The 19,660-nt window shown below is 32.6% G+C and overlaps 2 protein-coding genes across 63 annotated transcripts in view; one reads left to right on the top strand and one right to left on the bottom strand.

The window, feature by feature from the left end:
- The window catches only part of HDAC9 (histone deacetylase 9), a 967,336-nt gene that overhangs the window by 65,446 nt on the left and 882,230 nt on the right, over positions 1-19,660 (bottom strand). For all 46 annotated transcript variants that reach the window (XM_084977200.1, XM_084977210.1, XM_084977211.1 and 43 more), the window contains one exon: positions 14,378-14,511. In XM_084977200.1, the coding sequence (XP_084833326.1) occupies positions 14,378-14,511 (134 nt within the window). The remainder of the gene's footprint in view (positions 1-14,377; positions 14,512-19,660) is intronic.
- The window catches only part of LOC146400031 (uncharacterized), a 179,443-nt gene that overhangs the window by 159,495 nt on the left and 288 nt on the right, over positions 1-19,660 (top strand). For 11 of the 17 annotated variants that reach the window (XR_014815940.1, XR_014815929.1, XR_014815928.1 and 8 more), the window contains one exon: positions 8,083-8,251. Coding sequence is in view for 1 of the 17 variants with exons in the window: in XM_084977221.1 (XP_084833347.1) it covers positions 8,083-8,168 (86 nt within the window). In the remaining 16 variants the exon portion in view is untranslated. Of the gene's footprint in view, positions 1-8,082; positions 10,622-12,945; positions 13,067-19,235; positions 19,295-19,660 lie in introns of those variants that run through there. The other 6 variants (XR_014815927.1, XR_014815932.1, XR_014815942.1 and 3 more) reach the window with 5 other exon arrangements.

The following is a 19,660-nucleotide window of genomic DNA, read 5'->3' as shown; positions in this document are numbered from 1 at the left end:
ATTTCCCTGCATGTTTTAGGTGGATGTCATTTAGAGGATTTAACCTTCAGTAAATTGCCTCAATTTGTTTCATTTTGAGTGTACACATAGACAGAGCTGAATTCAGAAAGTTCTCAATGTAGGTTCTTTATTTTTCTCTAGTAGCTCTGCCGAGAAGGCAATGGGTAATACCCTCAGTTGGCAAGAAGGCAAGCAACATTTAGAGTCTGTTTTCCTAAAATTAAAACCCTGTATAGAGGGACCACAGAATTGAGTTGTCCTTTCTAGAAGAGTTTGTTGATTTAATCATTCACAATTAGAAGCAGTAAAACATTCTGATTGAAGCATCTATTTAATAAATGTTTATGAGTATTGGTTATTTTAGTAAAATCTAATAACTAACTGTAATAAAATATTAAACAAATAGTCATCTTTTATAAATTTGGAGCAAAAAATAAGAATATACATTAAAACTTTGTTATGTATTTAGGTTGGTTGATAAGATGTGGCAAAAACACTGGCAATAAGGCTAATCAATGTTTAGTAAGAGCTAATAAAAGATAAATAAGGAAGTAATTTATGCAAACCAGACAAGTTTTGCATGCAGAAGTTATAGCAGGATAAAACAGATGCAGATGTAGGAAATATCACACACCCATCATGCCATCTTTGCTGAACAATTTCATCAAGTAGTAATAGAGTTATAAGATATACTAAGTGATTTTAACACAACTTCTTGACATATGAAGAGCTCATCCAGGTTTACCATATCTAAAGCTTAATTGCAACCATTACAGCAATTCTTTATATAAATTTTAAGATTCAGTACAGGGATATTTGTTTTTCTACATCTTTTACAGAAAGTTTCAATGCTGTATTGATACAATTTAGACCTTTGTTAAGTTGAACATACTATGTAATTTCTAAGTACTATAGCTATTTTAAAACACCATAAGAACTGTGGTCATTTTCATGTTGTGAATAAATAATTTTCAGATTCTTTAGAATCAGATCATTAGAAATCATCAAAAATCATTTTAGTTGACTACAATGCACTTATGGAAATAGGCAAGGGTATCTTTGGAGAGGCTCGAGTAAGTCTTAAAACTCACTTTGTACTATGAGAGAAAATCAGCTCTATTACTTTCTTGATTCAGTACTGCACAGAAGAAAAATAGCTAAACAGAGATTGTGCAAACTATAACAGGTACATGAGGATAGAAGTGTATATCAACCAAGAAAGGATCTACTAACTACTCTTAGCTTTTATAGTATGTTTCCCAATTATGCCAATATTTCCATACTCTTATAATTTTTATTTATGCCATTCCTTTTGACTTCTGTTTCCTCTATCCTTCTTTGAATTGATGAAGCCATACTAAATCATCCAAGGACTAACACAAGCATTGCCTACTCTGAAATCATCTTGAAAATCCTCTGATCGAGCAAACTGTTTCCATTTCTGTGTCTCCTTCCCACACAAACACCCTTGTTTGCGCTACACATTATACTGTAGTCAGTCATGTGTGCTACTCTTTATTTTGTTGTCAGAAATTTAAAGACAAAGGTAGAGCCTGGTATATGATCGGCATTTTTGAAAAATGCTGAATGAATAGAGGAAGGATTTAATGTAAAGAAAACATTGGGAGGTAGCCTTTATTCAGCACTCCACATCTAACAGACCTAAGTGGAATAGGTTCTTCCTCTTGGTTGCCTGTTATAATCAGTGCATGTTTTTAGACTAAAAAGTAGGAATAACCACAGAGATAATTCATTTTTCAATCAAAATACTTGATTTTTTACATTGACCATCAATTTTGTTAAACTGATTTATTAATTATAACACATAAGCAAATAATTTTGTATAGACTCTCAATATACATAATCCTATCTTATGTGAATAATGAGATTTATTTATTCCCCTCTAATCTTTATTTATATATGTTTTTTTTTCTTACCCTATTGCACTGTCTGGGACCATCAGTGTAATGTTAAAATGAAGCAGTAATAGTCAGCATCTTTGTTATGTTTCTTATTTCAAATAAAAATTCTCTTATTTCACCTTTAAATTTGATGCATACTGTACATGATATCTTTCATCAAGTTAATAAATTTTCCTTTTTATTCCAAGTTTACCAAAAGTAGTTCATAACTGAGTTTTATCAACTCATCTAAAAATATCTATTGAAATGGTTATATTTCTTCATTCTCTTAATGTTGTGAATTATAATTACTTATTTTGGAATATAAATGTTACATTCCTGGCCTAAAACCAATTATATTATGGATTTTAAGATAATGATGAACTAGTATTTTGTTTAGGGTTTTAACTGCTATGCTTATAAACCAGATTTTCCTGTAACATTCCCTTCCTATAATATTATTTTGAATTTGGGTGTCAACAATACACTGGTCTCAAAAAATCAGTTGTGCAGTATTCTCTCCACCTTCTCTTTAACCTTAAAACAGTATAAATTATTAGTAGAATTCACTGCTAAAGCTGGTGTTTTCTGCTGGTGTATTTGGTATTGAAGATTCAGTTTTGTTAACTATAGCACAATTCAAATTTTGTCTGTTTGATTCAATTTTTGCAAGGTTGTATTTTTACAAAGATTTTTCCATGTCAAATAAAATTTCAATTTTCTTTTACCTGAATTTTAAAAAATATTCTCTTATAATTCCTTTAATACATTAAAATCAGTAGTTAAGTCCATTTTCTCATTGACTGTTGGTAATGCATGACTTTTCTTTCAGTCTTTCTAGAATTTTATCAAGTTTGTTAATTATTTCAAATAAATAAACTGACTTTTTAAAATCATATATCATATGATTGTTTTTATTTTATTGTCTCTCCTCTATATTTCATTTGCTTATGTCACGTTTAATCTATTGATTTGATTTTCGAATTTCTTGAGTTGTGTGTTTAATTTTAAGCTTTCTTCTATTCTAATACATACATTTAAAGCTTTACATTTTTCTTTAAATTCAGCTTATACACATTACAAGTTTTGATATCTCATATTTTTTATAATCATTCAGCTCAAAATACTTTCTAATTGTCATTGTGATTTCTTTGACACATGACATTGTATTTTGAAATCTCCAAATATATAAGGTTTTCCAATTATCTTTTTATTTCAAGTTATACAATCATTTTTTAGTTTAATTTTATACTTTATATTTTTATTTTATATCATTGGTATTTTATTTTTAATATAATTTAATTTTATTGTAGAAAGAACACTTAATGTGAAATAGAACTACTTAACATATTTTTAAGAGTACAAAACTTTATTATTGACTATAGGTATAATGTGGTAGAGCAGTTATCTAAAGCTTATTCATCTTGCTGGGCTGAAACTTTATGCCCATTGATTAGTAACTTCCCACTTTCCTCTTCCCTTATCCCCTGAGAACCACCACTCTACTCAGATTTTATGAATTTGATTATCTTAGATACCTTACATAAGTGGTAAGAACCTTGCATTTTCTGTCTTAAAGCCCATTTTATCTGATATTGAAATACCTATATAAGTTTTCCTTCAGTTCATTTCTATAGTTTAATTTTTTCATTTTTTATGTTCACATTTTATTGTTATATCACAAAAAGTGTCCCTTTAAACAGCTACTATGTGATCTTTGTTTTTATTGATGAAATCCATTTATATATGTCTTGTGAAATTGCACAAGGTAATTCCAATTTTTATGTGAAAACATAGAGGAGACAAAGGTAGCTAAGACTGTTTTGAAGAAGAGCAAACTAGGAGATCTGTTCTACAAGATATCAAGATTTCTTATAATGCTATATGAGTGAAGCCAATCTGATAATGTCACAAGGGTAGATAAATACACCTGTGAAAGAGACTAGAGTCTCCATGTATATTTTAAGACACCACTGCAGAGCAGTAAGGAATGGATGGTCTTTTCAATAAATGGTACTAGATCAACTAAATATCCACATTGAAAAAACTGACTTAGACATTATGCCTAAAACATATTCAATTCCTGAAGTATTGTGCATCTAATGTTAAAGTCAAAAATAAAGCTTTAAGGAGTTCCCATCATGGTTCAGCAGAAATGAATCTGACTAGAAATCATGAGGTTGTGGGTTGGATCCCTGGCCTTGCTCAGTGGGTTAGGGATCTGGCGTTGCCATGAGCTGTGGTGTACGTTGCAGATGCGGCTCAGATCTGGTATTGCTGCGGCTGTGGTATAGGGCAGCGGCTACAGCTCCAATTAGACCCCTAGCCTGGGAACCTCCAAATGCTGCAGGTGCAGCCCTCAAAAAGACAAAAAGACAAAAATAAATAAATAAAAATAAAGCTTTAAGAAAAGAATAGAGAGAGTATTTTCATTACTTTGGGTATATAGGAAGTGTACTTAAACAGAATATAAAAAGAACTAATCCTAAAGGAAATGATATATAAGTTGTACTATAATTTTATTTTTATTTATCAAATAAATTAAGAGAGTGAAAAGACAGACAAGATATTCAACATATGAAACCCACAAGAGAAGCTATAAAGAACTGCTCAAATCAGTAAGAAAAAGAATACAATGGGAAAGTAAAAAAAAAAAAAACTTGAATAGGTACCTCAGAAATGTTATATACAAATAATACATAGATGAAGAGCTGCTTTAGTTCATTAGTATTCTGGGAAAGTAAAGCTATGACCCCCTCCCCCAAAATGTCTAAAATTTTAAAAGACTGCCAGTACTAAATATTGGAAAGATAGAGAACAATAGAAACAGTCATATGCTGCTAATAGAATATGAATTATGACAATCCCTATGGAAAACAGATTGATATTATATACAAAGATTAAAAGCATGCAGGCCCCATTACCCAGAAATACAACTTTTAGGAATATAATCAACAGAAATGTATGCACAATTGCACCCCAAAAAGTATATAAAATGCCTATCACAGCATTGTTCATAATGGCCCCCAAACTAGAAAAGTTCCCCATAGTTACTAAAAGTAAAATAGATAAATAACCATGACATTGTCCTGGAAATTCTTTTTATGAAATCTAATACTATATAATAATGAAAATGAGTAAACTATAGCTAGCTGCAAAAAAGGATGAATCTCACAAACATAATGTTGAGCAAAAGAAGTTAGATACAAATAAATATATACATTGTATTATTTCATGTATATGAAGCTCAAAAACAGGTAAATTAAAATCTTATGTTAGAAACCAGAAAATTGGTTACTTTCAGAAAACAGAAAGGAAGTATTTATTGGGAAAGTATATGTGATCTATGAAGGTGCTGACATTAATAGTTTTTGTCCTCATGAATACTAGTCGGGTTTGTTACCACTGAGCCATGATGGGAACTCCAGGGATTATTTCTAAATAAGGATATACCTACAATTGTTATATGGTAGGTTGGGTCATAAATGTTAGTTTGCTCAATGTAAGATATTTAAAACACGGGGGTTGCCTTGAGATGCAGTGAGTTAGGGATCCAGCATTGTCACTGTTGTGGCTTGGGTCACTGCTGTGGGGTGGGTTTGATCCTTGGCCTGGGAACTTTCACATGGCATGGGTGAGGCCAAAAAGAAAAAAAACAAACAAATAAATAAATAAATAAGGAGTTCCCATCATGGCTTAGTGATTAACGAATCCGACTAGGAACCATGAGGTTGCAGGTTCAATCCCTGGCCTTGCTCAGTGGGTTAAGGATCTTTGTGATATTTAACTGAGTGGTACATTTATATCTTAATGTGGTTTTCTTATGAATGTTATATAATTAAAATCAATTTAAAAAGAGAATATATTTTTTGACATAAGGGATAGGGGAAACTACGTCTGGTTCTTGAGTCCATGTTTTTTCCACTATATTACCGTGCATCTAAGAAAAAAAGTGAAATTATAGGTTTTGCAGCAAGAACAAGTTACATTCTTAGATACAGGCCACAAATTCATTTAAAAGGGAACTTAAAATCCCCTGTAACATGCAAAGAAACTCAGAAAAGAGGCAGAAAGGGTTCAGTTGTCAGGATCAAAGATATCATGGAACTTTGGAAGAATATGATGATCAAAACGAAGAGGATAAGGGAAAAAGACTGTCATGTAGAACTGACCCTCCATGCTGATGAACTATTTTCAATTCCCTAGTGAGGAGAGACTGGTGGTTAAAACTCAACTTTCATTTAAATAATTATCTTAAGAGATGCCTGCAATTAGTTGTATATGTTTAATTTGATTGCTTAAGAAAATCTGGATATAATTTTATCCATATTGTGATTCATGAGTCATTCTCAAAATAACCCCTTTTACTAATTTGGAGTCATTAAAATCCTTGACCAAGTAGATTGGAAAAAGAAGTAAATCAGGGTAGATTCTATTGATAATCAAGTTAATATACTGACAGACTATTGAGATTCTTTTGGACTGAGTCTGCATGCATCCTACCTTCATGTAGGCAATGGTGATATCACACAACAATAAAGAAACATCTCTGGCCAAGAGGAGTGATAGAAACCTAAAAAGTCTTATGAGACTATCAGGAGGACCAAGAGGCAATGGGTACAGCCATGGCCATTCAGCTCATAGATACTGAAGGAATTCCTTTAATAAAATAAGAGGGATACGTGGGCCAGACTCTGAGCTAATTACAGTAGTTATTGTTCTATTAGTCCAGTTTTATCCAAAAACCATCCCAACTTAGAGGCATATAGGTTACACAGTATATCAGCCAACAAATGGAAGGAGGAAGACTATAATGAAGTGACTCCATTTGTTATCATATCCAATTAGATTATCATAGTTTCTGTGATACTTAGCTATGTAAAGTTTGGGCTTAATAGTCCATTGGAAATAATAATAGTCTATGGGAAAGAGGCTAATGAGTTCAATTAGTTGGATAATTCAGACTATCAATATTTTTGTTTGAATGTTAAGGTAAGATTGTAAATATACAATATAATGAGAAAACATTTCAAACACACAGTTGAGTTAGGAAATTTTTATGTACATTAAAAGGTACATGCTAAATTGAAGTTTTAATAACATGCTCCCTTGTCTCTGTTTTGCAAATAAGTTTAAATCTGAGAGTTATATTTTCTAAGTCTTCATGTTTCATTGTCTTTGATCCTTGTTTGTCTTACCCTCATTTGTTTTTTTACTTTTTCTTCTTTAATCTGTTGATTTGCATGTTTTTAAACTGTTTGTTTCTTAACTATTTTGTTTAGTAAAGAGATTTTTTTTTTCCTATACTGTTTTTGAAATGTTGATTTTTCTGCTAAGAAGACCTGTTTTATATCATGCAAAAGTGGTACAGTGGTAAATGTTTAACAGCTGACTGTCCAAGACATAGCTGTAATTTGTAGCATTTGCTGATTTCCATGGTGTAAATACTCCCACTATGGCCTATTTCAAGCCACCAAAGTAATGTCACTGAACTCAGATTTGAGTAGAGATACACACAATCACAATCCATTAAGAGCCAGCTCCAACATTTCACTGACAAATTATTTTGTTTGTTGATAATCTTGGGAAAATTGTTCCCACTGATTATTTCCTTAATAAATTTTGTTTTCTTGTATGAGATTGCCTTATTCAAAAATTATACACTGTTTTGTGGCTATTTTACCCCAAAGAATGGTACTCATTTGTTCAAGTCTTCCACAGGAATTCTAATTCCTTACGATATTCCGTTCCACTGATCCAGCCTCATTATTTACTTTTATTTGACTCAAAGTAGCCTCTCCTCTGCCAAAATCTAAACAAACCCAAGAAACAGCCATCCACAATTCTAAGTCTTAATGTCTTTATCTAGGTATTTCCACTGTAAGAGATAAGTTCTTTCCTTTGCTTTTAGCCTGTCAAATTATCATTTTTATGCAAGACCCACACTAAAAGTTATTTTTTTTCTATTAAAATATTCCTCCATCCTTATAGTTAAAAATAAAGGGTCCTATATTACATTCCCAAAGTACTTTGTTTATATTTCTTTTATTTATTTGTATTAGAACTTTTGGGTACAAAAAAAAAGATGTCCAATAAATGACAAATGAATGAATAGACAGATAAATGATGTCATAACATGTTTGCTACACCATTTAAAAGAAATGCTTTCTTTCTTTTATAGGTAACCAGAACGCTATGAAGTGTCCAGCTTCCCAGCCCACATTCCTTTTAACACCTTCTGAAAAGCCTGAAAACAAACAGTATTGAGAATCTGCATTATGGGAGTTCTGAATTATCCAGATAACTTCTACTTTATTTGGCATTTTCTAAAACAGATAAACAGAAAAATCAACAATTACTTTGGCTCTGTTTCTCATAAGCTTTTACGAAATATAAATTATAGGCCATATCTACAATAGAAAGTATCTTCAAATAATATTTTCCAGAACATTTTAACTCTTTAGATTATTCATATATTCTCTTTCAGAGTGTGGATAGGCTTCAAAATCTTAAGAAAAGATCATGAAAAACATTATTCTAGATTGCCACACATTTTCCCTGTATTAACTTTTCCTTCTCTCTCTGCAGGAATTGTAACAATTTGAGAGCTTTCCCAGATTCACACCAATTCCCTAATGGAGTCAGCCATACATAATCTAAAGGATGAAAAAGATGGCAAAACTACTTCCCCATTCAAAATCTAATACAGATAAACCCCTGATGAGCAACTTGAACAACAACATCTCAGGAGTTCACCTCAGTGGTGGTTGTCAACACTTAAGTCAATTCAAGAGACTTTTTCAGCACCTTTAGAGCAAAAAGTCATCTTGGAAAGATTATAAACATGCACAATCACTAAGTGTAGCCACTGTTACTGAAATCCAAGTCCAACAAAAGCAGCTGAGCCTAGTCAACAGGAGATAGCAGTTATCACCAAAAAAAAAAAAAAAAAAAAAAAAAAAAGAAAAGAAAGAAAGGAGAGAGAGGGAGAAGGCAAGAAGGGAAAGAGAGAAAGGAAGAGACAGAAGAAGGAGGTAGTGAGGAGGGAAGAAAGAAAGGAAAGAGGGAAGAGCAGAAGAAGGAAGGCAAACTTTGATAAGGTTGAGGGAAATTAAGAAAAGACATGCTATAGATTCAAATGTTAAGTGCAGACACTTCAGTACTAGAGGCTGTAGCATTATCTCCACAGCTTCTATGTCTATGGTAATTTTTTTCCCCTTTTACAACCTTAAAACTGTCATTTATTCTGTTTTGACAGGTGGTCTTTTAAGGGCCATGTTCTCATCTCCCTACCCAAGGCTCTCCTTTTTTTTTTTTTAAAAAACCTATCTTAAGTCTTTCAGTGTTTTCACTTTAGATTCCATAGGAATGCCAACTGCTTAAGCTTTTCTCTCCTCTTAAGAAAATTTCTTTCAGAGGAAACAACCCAGGGTGCTGCTAATTGGCTTTGCATAACAGTAGTCAAATTTGGCCTTAAAGCAACTGTGACACTGTTTGCCAGCCAGAACAAACACAGGTTCCAAAATCAGTTTCTCTGAGAACCTCACAGATGTTTCAATTACTAATACTAAAAGCAATGTGACTATTCACTTATGTGTATCTGATGCTATTCCACACAATCTGATTCTTCTCATTTAGTCACTTCAATTTCTTGCACTCCCCAAGCTGATGTTTCTAGGTGCTTCATTAAAGAAGTTCAAAAATATTCATCATACGGTGATTGGACTGATAAATATAAGTTCTGAACTTTGCCAAGAAAAAGAAAAAAACTGGACTTCTGCTATGTCTTCAAAAATCAGTTGCCTCAAGGAATTTCCTGTACCATGCTCAAATTAGTTTTAATCCAATAGTATATTATTTTGACTGACTTTGTGCATAATTCTTAAAAGAACAGTTAAAAGATGTTTTGCTAACTAGATCACTTTCATGATAAAAAATATTTAAAAAGAAGAAATGCCTATTTGGGGTGTAACACTCAGATAACTTATTTTTTTTTTTTTAAAAATCAAGGGTTTGGTACCCGTCTATGTATCTATACTGAGATGCAGAGCCAAGCATTCCTGCTGATTTTACAATTCCTCTGGGTTATGTAATACATATTATTCTGCTGATAATAAGCCATATGAAGCAGCATTTCACTGTATTGACATGGTCTGGCCAAGAACAACAGGGAAAAGAAATAGTATTCAAAAAACTGGCAAAATGTTTATGAATTCTAATCCTCTGCACATGAATAAATACATCTGACAAAGTGCAGAGTCCCTCAAAAAAGCCCTTCTTGACCTTTCTAATTTGAGTTCAATTGCATGTTCAGTGTTGAGAAGGCAGAGTAGGTTCTGCCAATGTTGTAAGCTCAAGCTTTTCCACATTTTGTTATTTGTAAAAGTGAAATCCCAGATAATAAGTTATAATTGCCCTATTAATCACTTGAAAAGGGAGTTTGGAGGGAAAGTGGGATTTAAAATTGCAATAATTGGTATCCTGAAATACATCCTTTTAAATTTTCTTACCTAGAGCCTAAAATATAAAACTACTATGAAAATTACATGTATGCACTGTTTTTCAATGGCGAGGTACATGCGATCTGCCTGATATATTCGTTTTTATAAAGGAATGAAACTTAAAACTTATGTAGTCATGCTGTTAGTCATGATGACCTTTGAACTAGAAAAATATGTAGAAAACCAGGCTGTGTATTATAAATTATATTGTCAATGAAAGTGAGAAGAATTCTTTGTTTCTTAAGTTGTTTCAAGTACTTCACTTTCATTTCCTTTTTTCAAATGAATTATAATGTATAAAACATATGTATTTTTCTTCTATTTATCATTTAAAAAAACCCTTCTTTCTCATATTTTTGTTTCTCTATGTACTGACAGATCTTCACACACCAACATTTACCTTTCAAAGTTCAAAAAAACAAATCCATCTGTTACCCTTAGAATATCTCATGAAAATCTACATTCTTGTTTATGTCCCCAAGATAAACATTTTAAAAATACAGAAAGATATAGATTATTTAAAATCTCTCTTGGGTAGTTCATGATGAACAAATTTTTGATCGTGCTTATATAATTGAAGATAGCTAATGAAGAATGGGGAGTGTTTAGGGTATTATAGTAAATCAAATTTACTATAAGACAACCAGATAATTAAAGTTGATTAACTAGTCAATAGAGCCAAAAATAATCATTTTATTTTTCACTCTCTGGAATTTTTAGCATATACACCCATATGGACATATTTAAGGCTGGCCAATGACACTTTTATCCCTTCCTCTATTTCATGCATGGTCTTTCTAAAAATGGAGAGGAAAGGCATAGCTCTCAAATGCTAAATTAGGTGGCAACCATTCCTCTATGAAAACAATGTCTTTGATCTCTAGTATAGCTCATACAAAAAAATGATTTTGATATCACAGTCAAATGAGTATACAAGGGAAGGAAGGTACAAAACAAACCTACTTTGCTTTTTTCAGTAAATTCAGATAATTTCAGAAAAAAACATATAACTCCACACAACTAACTTGAATCTGTGCTGAAACATAATCTTTTAAGTAAAGAGACCACAGGAAAAATAATTCCATTCTCATTGGAAATCTTCCTTTGGAAGAAGAGAGTGGGCCAAGTTCAGAGATTACAAGAGCACAGAGAGAGAATCTCACTTGAATGAATGTATTCAAATAGAGCCACTGAAATCCATAATTTCCTTCCACATAGTTGGAAAAGTAATTGGCTTTTGCAACTGGGTAACATTTCTTGCTGGGCAAGTCAATCATCCATGGAGCCACAATCCACAACATACTCTGATTTTCTACACATCTGGTGTAAGCCTTTATAATGCAAATATTAAACCAGTCTGCTTCCTTAAAATGTTTCTATATTTAAAGTCAAATAAGTAATTTGAGAATATAGGTGGATATGTAAAATATGTTATCTGGTAGGCAAGTAGAACAGCCCAACATTAACTGATAAAGAAGTAAAACTGTTACTATTTGCAGATGACGTGATATATATAGAAAACCCTAAAGACACTATCAAAAAAACTGTTAAAACTAATAAATTAATTCAGCAAAATTGCAGGATACAAAATCAACACAGAAAAATCAGTTGTCCTTCTATACACTAACAATTAACTATCTGAAAAATAAAGAAAGAAAACAAAATCCCATTTACAAAAGTATCAAAAACAAAATTATTAGGAATAAATTTAATCCAAGGAATAGAAAAATATGTACACAATTACCTATAAGACACTGATAAAAGAAACTGAAGGCACAAATAAATGGCATGTTCATGTATCAGAAAGGTTAATATAATTAAAATATCCATAATACCCAAAGTGAGCATTAGATTCAGTGCAATATCTATCAAAAGACATTTTTCACAGTAAAAGAAAAAAAAAATCCTAAAACTCATATGAAACTACGAAAGAACCCCAAATAGCCAATGGAATCTTGAAGAAAGAAGAACAATATTGGAGTCATCACACTTCCTGATTTCAAACAACATTACAAGCAATCAACTTAGTATGCTATTGGCATTAAAAACAGATACTCAGATTAACAAAACAGAAGAGAAGTCCTAGAAATAAACATGCATGTACAGTCAATTAGTCTTCAGCAAAGAGACCCAGAGCATACAATGGGGAAAGAACAGTCTCTTCAATAATGGCGTTGGTAAAACTGGATAGCCATATGCAAAAGACTGAAACTGGATCCCCATTTTACACTACATACAAATAATCAATTCAAAATTGAATAAGACTTAAATGCAAGACTTGAAATCATAAAGTTCTTAGAAGAAAACACAGGGGGCAAGCTCCTTGACATCAGTCTTGGCAATGATTTTTTTTTTTTTTTTGGATTAGAGAAGAAAAGACAACAAAAAGCAAAAAATAAACAAGTGGAACTATATCAAACTAAAAGTCTTCTTCACAGAAAAGGTAATCATCAGGAAAATGAAAAGGCAACCCATTGAATGGAAAAATAAATTCACAAACCACATCTCCAGTAAGAGGTTAATTTCTAAAATACACAAGGAATTCTTAAAACTCAACAGTAAAAACCAACCAATCGATCAAACAAAAAAACAACAAGATATAGCAGTTCACAATGGGCAGAGGACCTGAATATGTTTTTCCAAAGAAGATATACAATGGCCAAGGTATGTGTGTGAAAGGTGTCCAATATCAGTAATCATCAGGAACATGCAAATCAAACCATAATAAGACATCACCTCACACACTGTTAGGATGTACATTATCAAAAAGGGAAGAGATAAATGCTGGTGAGGATGTTGGGAAAAGGAAACACTTGTGCATTCTTGGTAGGAAGATAAACAAGCATAGTCCTTATGGAAAACAGTAGGAGGTCCCTCAGTAAATTAAACAATTCTGGGTATACATACAAAGGAAATAAAAGCACTATTTCCTTATCTCAAAGAGATATCTGAACACCCATGTTTATTGCAGCACTATTCACAATAGTTAAAGTATGGAAACAATACAAGTGTCCTTCCATAAATGAATGGATAAAGAAAACATAAACACACACACACCGCCTGGAATATTATGCAGTGTTTAAAAAGGGAGGTCATTCTGTCTTTTGTGACAATATAAAAGAACCTGGAAGGTATTAGGCCAAGTGAAATAAGTTGAATAGAGAGAAAAAAAAATGATACAACGTGATATCATTTATTTAGAACCAAAAAACAAACGAAAAATAGTTGAATGCATAGAAACAGAGGGTAGAGTGCTGGCTTCCAGGGGCTGAGGAGTGAGGGGGAATAGACACAGGCTGTTAAAAGTTTTTAAACTTTCAGTTATAGGATGGATAAGGCTTGAGGATCTGATGTATAACACAGTGAATATAGTCAGTAATACCATATTGTATAATTAAATTTTCTAAGAGAGTAGAACTTGAGTATTTTCATCAAAAAGGTAATTATGTAAGGTGATGAATACATTAAATTAACTCAGTGGAAGGAATCATTTCACAATGTATATCCACATCAAATCATCACACTGTATACTTTAGATACAAATATTATAATTTTATTTGCCAATTATACCTTAATAAAGATGAAAATAATTTAAAAGCCTTTTTTCCCCTGAATTAAAATATTCCTACAGAAAATGTCAAGAGAAATTTTCTTTATTACTTTTTTCAATGTTTCAATGCTTATTAGCTGGGTCAACATACAAACCATTTCCTCCCAAGGGTTACCTTTATTTACTGAGCTCTGCCAATAACCTAATCGAGGGGAGTGCTATATGGATTCTATAACTGGGCAAAAGTTATAGTGTATAAGATGAGAACATGAAGACATTTCTTATCTAAGGCTTGCCTTCTTCCTTAAAATTGTAAGAACAACATTGTGCTGAGTACATGTGATTTTTAAAAAGACAAAAAATATGCATGTATACATTACTGATCCTTTACCCCTGCTTTTTTTTTTGCACTTTTAATTTTTTACCTCATTTCCTAGAAGGGCATTTACACAGGCTTCTGATGCATCGCAGATGGCTGTCAGATCATGTCCTCCTTCTAGAGCCAACACCACATGTCCATCAGCCAGTGTCATCAGTTGCTTCGTCAAATGACCAAAGCCTACCATAATACAAACAGAACATTTCAAAGTATAAATCAAAAGTTAATTGATTTCTAGAATCTAATATTGATTGAGTATTTATACTGTGAGTGCCCCTTGTCAGCACTTTCCATGTGCTAACTCACTTAATACTCACAATTACTTGATGAATTAGGTCCTATTAGTATTTCTATTTTACAAAGGAAAGAATTAAAACCCAAGATCCCACAGCTAAGAGGTTTCACAACAAAGATCTGCACCAGTCAGTCTGGCTCTTCACCAGTGCACATTACAACATTTTACAAAACATTCTATATGTACTTGGATGAAAAACCTGAATAGCACTAACATTAATAAGGCAAACAATTCCATTTGCTTAATATTTGTTTCTTGTCTTCATCATCTGCCTTTATTATAAAGTTTTCAATACATAACACCTCAAATTACTTAACTATCACATTATATTTTATGGACATTCTTTTTGCTATGAAATAGTGGATAAATGCAAAAAATAATATCTATGTATGTTAAAGTATAATTATATGACACTTATTCACTCACCTCCCAGTTTAAGGAAAATACTTTTGAAACTGCCTGTGTACTTCTCTCTAAAAACATAACTCTTCCTCACTGTGGGAAATCTCAGGATCCTGAGTTTGTGTTTATAATTCCTTTACTTCCCATTGTTTAATTTGCTCATTTTGGAACTTTATAAAAATGCTTTTATACTTTTGCATCTTGCTCTTTTCACACATTTTGTTAGCTCATCTCTGTTGATACATGTAGCTATAGTTCTTTGTTGTCTAGTGAGCCATATAATGAGTATCGAAGAATTTATTTATCTGTTCTCCTGTTGACAGATATTTGCTTTTTTAATTATAAAAAATTCCTCCATGAACATTCTCATACGTCTTTGGTGCACATGCGCAAGAATGGAGTAAAATTGTTGTGGCTTAAAATCTTTTAAATCATCCAGTATATTTCCAAAGGACTATAATTAACCTCTACTCTGTGAAGCACTATATACATGAATCCCAGTTTAGTCACATCCTTACTAACATTTGGTATGATTTGCCATGTGGGAGGGTGAATAATGGCATCTTACTGTGGTTACATGCAGTATAAAAAAGGACCTTTCTATTTCTACTCTGAATTAGAGTTTTCAATATAAATAGATGCTTAATTTAATTAAATCCTATTCTAACACCAAATGAGATGGTTTCTCTCCTACAATTTCATAGTGATGTAAGTTACATTAATATTTCAAATATTAAGCCATCACTGGATTCATGGAATAAAATGAGTTTTGTTGTGGTATATTATCTTTTTTGTACACAGCTGGATTTGTTCAAATAATACTTTATTTAGGATTTTTTTCACCTGTGCTTATTTATGAAAGGGGTTAATCTATAAATTTCCTTCTTTTATTGACCATGTTGAATTTTATTATACTTGGAACTATTTTTTCTAGTTTTCACCCTAGAATGTTGGGTAGAAATCTTCAATAAAAACCATCTGACTCTTGCGTTTTCTTTGAGGAAGATTTTTAACTATTGAGAATTTCTTTAGGGATTATAGGACTTTTCATGCTTTCGATATCTTCCTAAATTATATTTTTATAGAAATTTGTCTTTTGTGTCCAAATTTATTCAGATAAAGTTATTATCTTTACCATCTTATTTTGGGACACCAAATTAGATGTAAGCAGTCATTGTCAGTACAGCCTTAACATCTCAAGTTTTCTGGCATATTTTTTATGTCTCTTTCTGTCCTACATTATGTATACTTTTGTTTCAGGTTTATCTTCCAGACTTTCTTTCTCCAGATGTGTCTAATCTGCTTTTTTATACTTCTACCGATATTTTGACTTCAGCGATTATATTGTTCAATACTAGATGTTCTACTCGGTTATATTTCATAACTTCCTAATCATTTTTATAGTTTCTTATTTTCATTCATGTTTTATTTCTTCATTTCTTTAGGCAAAATTATTTTATATTCTGTATCTGCTATTTGAAGTCTTATGGCTTCATTTTATAATTTTTTATTTCTGCTGATTCATCCTCATGATATTTTAATACTCCTTTGTTTTTTGGACTGTTTTTAGTTCATATTTATTAGAACTTTATTTGCGACAAAGCTGTGAAGGCTGAGTTGAATATAATACTTATCACTGAAATCTGAGTTAAGTGTGATTTTTTTTTTGCTTCTGCTGGATGGCTGAAACACCACCAACCAGGATCGATTTTAAATTCTTAGATTACAGGGCTTTTTTTTTCACCCTAATGCCCAGATGCTATAAATGTTGACCCCAAACCTTCATTACAAATTGTCATGAAAAAGAACTACAGTTCTTTCTTTTAATTTCCTTTGAAAATTCCTCAATTGATAGCCATAGCTAAGATCAACTTACTATTTTATTCAGCAATATTCTTTTTTTTTTTGTCTTTTTTTTTTTTTTTTTTGTCTTTTTAGGGCCATACCCACAGCACATGGAGTTTCCCAGGCTAGGGGTCCAATCAGAGCTGCAGCTGCTGGCCTACACCACAGGCACAGCAATGCTGGATCTGAGCCACATTTGAGACCTACACCACAGCTCATGGCAATGCCAGATCCCTATCCCACTGAGTGAAGCCAGGGATCAAACCCTCGTCCTCATGGATGCTAGTTGGGTTCGTTAACCACTGAGCCATGACGGGAACTCCAATTCAGCAGTATTTCTTTTTCTATTCATCCTTTCTTTGTAGTTTGCCCTTTGACATTCCTTTCTTTATTCTGGTCTCCAATCAAAACTCTCCCTTCATAGACCCAAAGCTTCAACTCCCTTTTCTAGAATGCAGTAGTCTTTTAATGTTCAACACATCAACTAGAGACTTTGCAATAGCCCAGGGTGGCCAAGAGCTACAGTATTTGCTCACTGTTCTTTGTATTTTTGGAAGTAATCCATACATTTAAAGGAGTAGTTTTGATATTTTCATGTAGGAATGTTTCTGGGTGTGTAGTCTCTCCTATCGCCAAATGTAAATGTCTCTCATTCAACATTTAAAAATTTTTAACATTATATCCACCTGCCCAATTTTAGAGACAACTGGGGAAAAAAAAGATAGATGAAAAATAAATAAAACCATATGTTTAATATGGCATTTCATTTTTTAAAATGCTTCAAGAACTTGCAGGGAATAAACATTTAATTTTTAAAGCCAATTGTATTTAAAAAATAATTAATAGACACACTGCTACAGGGTAACATCTGGACTGGGCTCCAAGATCCTCAGATGCTCACATGTCCACAAGTTGCTGAATCAATTGTTGAAAACAAGTGGCCAAGACTGTGGAGTAGGAAGACACTGAGCTCACCTCTTCCTATGGGCACAGAGAAAGTACAACTATTTTTAGGGCACATATCAAGGAGGAAGGCTAGAATATCAGGAAGGTCTACTCCAACTAAAGATATAAAGAAGGAACCACAACAAGTCGGCTAGGAAGGGCAAAGATGTAGTAAAGTCAAGACCCATACCCCTGGGTAGATGACCCACAATTACAGAGGTTCTCCCCAAGGAACAAGGAATCTGAGCCCCGTATAAAGTTCCCCAGCCTGGGGGACCTGTCCTGGGAAACCAAGATCCCACAAAGTTTGACTTCGAAGGTCAGTGGGGCTTACTTCTGGGAGAGTCAGAAGCCTGTGGGAAATAGAGACTCTACTTTTAAAGGCACACACAAAATCTTATACACTTTAGGACCCAGGGCAGGAGCAGTAATTTGAAAGGAGCCTGGGTCAGACCCACCTGCTGAACCTGAAGTAGTGAAAGGAGAATAAAACCTACAAACAGGAATACTATCTACCAAGCAAGGCTTTCATTCAGGATTGATGGAGAGATCCAAAGTTTTACAGACAAGGAAAAGCTAAAAGAGTTCAGCACCCACCAAACCATTACATATAATGCTGCCACACAGAGTAGTTGTAAGGCCCTAAAAATCCTCTGTGCTTTGACTCTTCATCCCTTCTCTCCACCCTCAACTCCTGCAAACCAACGATCTTCTCTATTTTGTTACCCATTTTTTCAATGTTTATATTAATTCAAATTTGTAGCATCTTGTATTAACCATTCTAAAGTGTAAAAGACATTATTTAATCTCTACCATTTATATAATACTTATAATACTTAAAATATTTCTATATCTATGAAAATTTGAAAGAATTATCTTCAGTATGAAAATGCATGGTCTGCAAGCCTACCTGGGCTACCTTCAAGCCTGATCTTGTTCCTCTCTTAAGTATTAGGGTTTTTTACTTGAAAAGAAAGTAAATTCTCATAATAGAGTTGGTATAACTAAATGAAAGTCTATAAAACTGTCAAGCAATGAAACCCCAAAGCCATACTAAGTTGCTTTCATTTTGGAACAATTACATAATTGTCATTTTAATTTTTGGAATGCATTGGGATATCTACCCAATAAACTAGAACTGTCCAGAATTTCAGTTCTGGTCTAGCACTTGGGGTTAATCACAAGATAAATTTATTTCTCTACTACATTGAAGGACTTCAATGTTGATTTTATCTACTTAGCTACTATTTTGATAGACGTCAAAATATTTACTTTATAATTATCCTATGTTTCTAAATACTTGGAAGATACACTCTAAAAAACGATTTTAAAATTAGGTGAAAACTATTTTCAAGCATTGCAGTGTTTTTCACATCTATGAATCTCATGATGATATTAATTAGAATCTTTTCCACAGGCCGTTTAGGATTGAGGAATGAGACTCCACCTTCTTACCTGATTACAATAAAGAGAATGGTAAGCTTAGAGAAAATGTATAATGGAAAGTTCTTAAGCCTAATGCTCAGAAATATCCTTGGCTTAAGTCAAGGTTAACAGCACTTATTAATCAATTCTATTTTAGAAGATAGATGTGCAAGAAATACTCATAATACTCATAGACAACTATTTCTGTTAATTATATTGTTAAATATTTTGAACAGCTTTTTCTGTAACCTAAGCCATGGCTAGAGTGAAATGTAAAAAATATATAAAAATAAATCACGCCATTATGCCTTATCTTTCATACTGAAGGTTCCTAGCAACTGAGAATTCATATATCTAAAGTTACTACTGAGCAGACCAAACCACATGGATTTAAAAAAGGATAGGGGAGAGGGAGAA

Source organism: Sus scrofa, chromosome 9 (genome assembly GCF_054392235.1).
Source record: "Sus scrofa isolate SSC_HxYL_T2T_F1_AM1 chromosome 9, Sscrofa_HxYL_maternal_Yorkshire_Landrace_v2.0, whole genome shotgun sequence".
In the NCBI taxonomy this organism is placed as follows: Eukaryota; Metazoa; Chordata; class Mammalia; order Artiodactyla; family Suidae; genus Sus; species Sus scrofa.
Note: the sequence above shows the minus strand (reverse complement) of the source record. Positions and strands in the feature narration are given on the sequence as shown.